The sequence below is a fragment of the Trichechus manatus genome, unplaced genomic scaffold (genome assembly GCF_000243295.1).
Source record: "Trichechus manatus latirostris isolate Lorelei unplaced genomic scaffold, TriManLat1.0 scaffold00097, whole genome shotgun sequence".
NCBI classification, from domain to species: domain Eukaryota; kingdom Metazoa; phylum Chordata; class Mammalia; order Sirenia; family Trichechidae; genus Trichechus; species Trichechus manatus.
Genome location: NW_004444033.1, coordinates 5,316,352 through 5,317,489, shown reverse-complemented (window position 1 = coordinate 5,317,489; position 1,138 = coordinate 5,316,352). Strand labels below are relative to the sequence as shown.

Genomic DNA, 1,138 nt, shown 5'->3' with positions numbered 1-1,138 from the left:
CCGTGGCTCCTGGTCCCCGCCGGCGCCCTGTCACACCTGCTGCCAAGCGCCACCGCTGCCCCTTCCCGGGCTGCACCAAAGCCTACTACAAGTCATCGCACCTCAAGTCCCACCAGCGCACCCACACAGGTGAGCGCCCTTTCTGCTGCGACTGGCTCGACTGCGACAAGAAGTTCACGCGCTCCGACGAGCTGGCCCGCCACTACAGGACGCACACGGGCGAGAAGCGCTTCTCCTGCCCGCTCTGCCCCAAGCAGTTCTCCCGGAGCGACCACCTGACCAAACACGCCCGCCGCCACCCAGCCTATCATCCCGACATGATCGAGTACCGGGGGCGCCGTCGTACCCCCCGCGTCGTTGACTCGCAACCCGCGAGCCTCGAGGACAGCTCCAGCCCCGGCCCCGCCCAGGTGGCCGGCTTCCCTACCTGCTTGTAGGACTGTCATTGCTGCTAGTCGTCCCTTCAAGGATGGATCCCTCGCAGTTGCCCTTGCTTTCTCGCTGCGCGTCCCTCTTTCCCATCGTCAGTGGACCAAGGCACAGACTGGTTCTTCCGCTCTGAGGCTGGGTCATGGCAGGCACGTTGGACTCTGGGGAGGGACTGGGGGCGAGAAAACAGCGGGAATTCTTGCACACATATCTCATCCTAAGAGGAGGGGGTTGCCTCAAGACATCCCCCAGGAACTGGTGCGAAGGGATGAACCCGGTGCTCTCCAGAATCTTGAAGATGTGAAACTGGAATTCTCAGGTGCCTGGGGATCTCCCAGTCTCAAAGGACTCTGGTGGTTCACCCACCCACCAGGGCGGACCTTGGAGAGGGTGTTAAGGGTGGCAGTCTTGGAGATGTCCAGGACTGGGATGGTGAGAGGCCTTTGGAAACAGAAATGATTTCTATTTCTGTAAACAGCAATGTTTACTAATTTCTTTTTAGTCACTTTTAAACAGTGATCTCAGGTTGATGGGAGGCTGATATTCTCCACTCCCTATTCACCCCAGCTTCCTCTGCTAGGAGAGGCCTTGTAAGCGTCCCTGTGGATGTATGGCTGGGAGATGCTTCTTGGTGTCTGGGAGCTGTGTGAGTCTGTTTGCAGGTCTTGTTGAGTGGGATGGACCCCTGTACTTGCGTCATAGCCCTTCT

General features: G+C 58.8%; 1 protein-coding gene across 1 annotated transcript; it reads left to right on the top strand.

Moving 5' to 3' along the window:
- Nucleotides 1-8: 8 nt before the first annotated feature.
- On the top strand, nt 9-914 carry KLF14 (KLF transcription factor 14; the record flags this gene model as incomplete). Its single annotated transcript, XM_004382703.2, has 1 exon — nt 9-914. A coding segment is annotated over one exon (429 nt), but the record flags the coding sequence as incomplete, so codon positions are not given.
- Nucleotides 915-1,138: the final 224 nt, after the last annotated feature.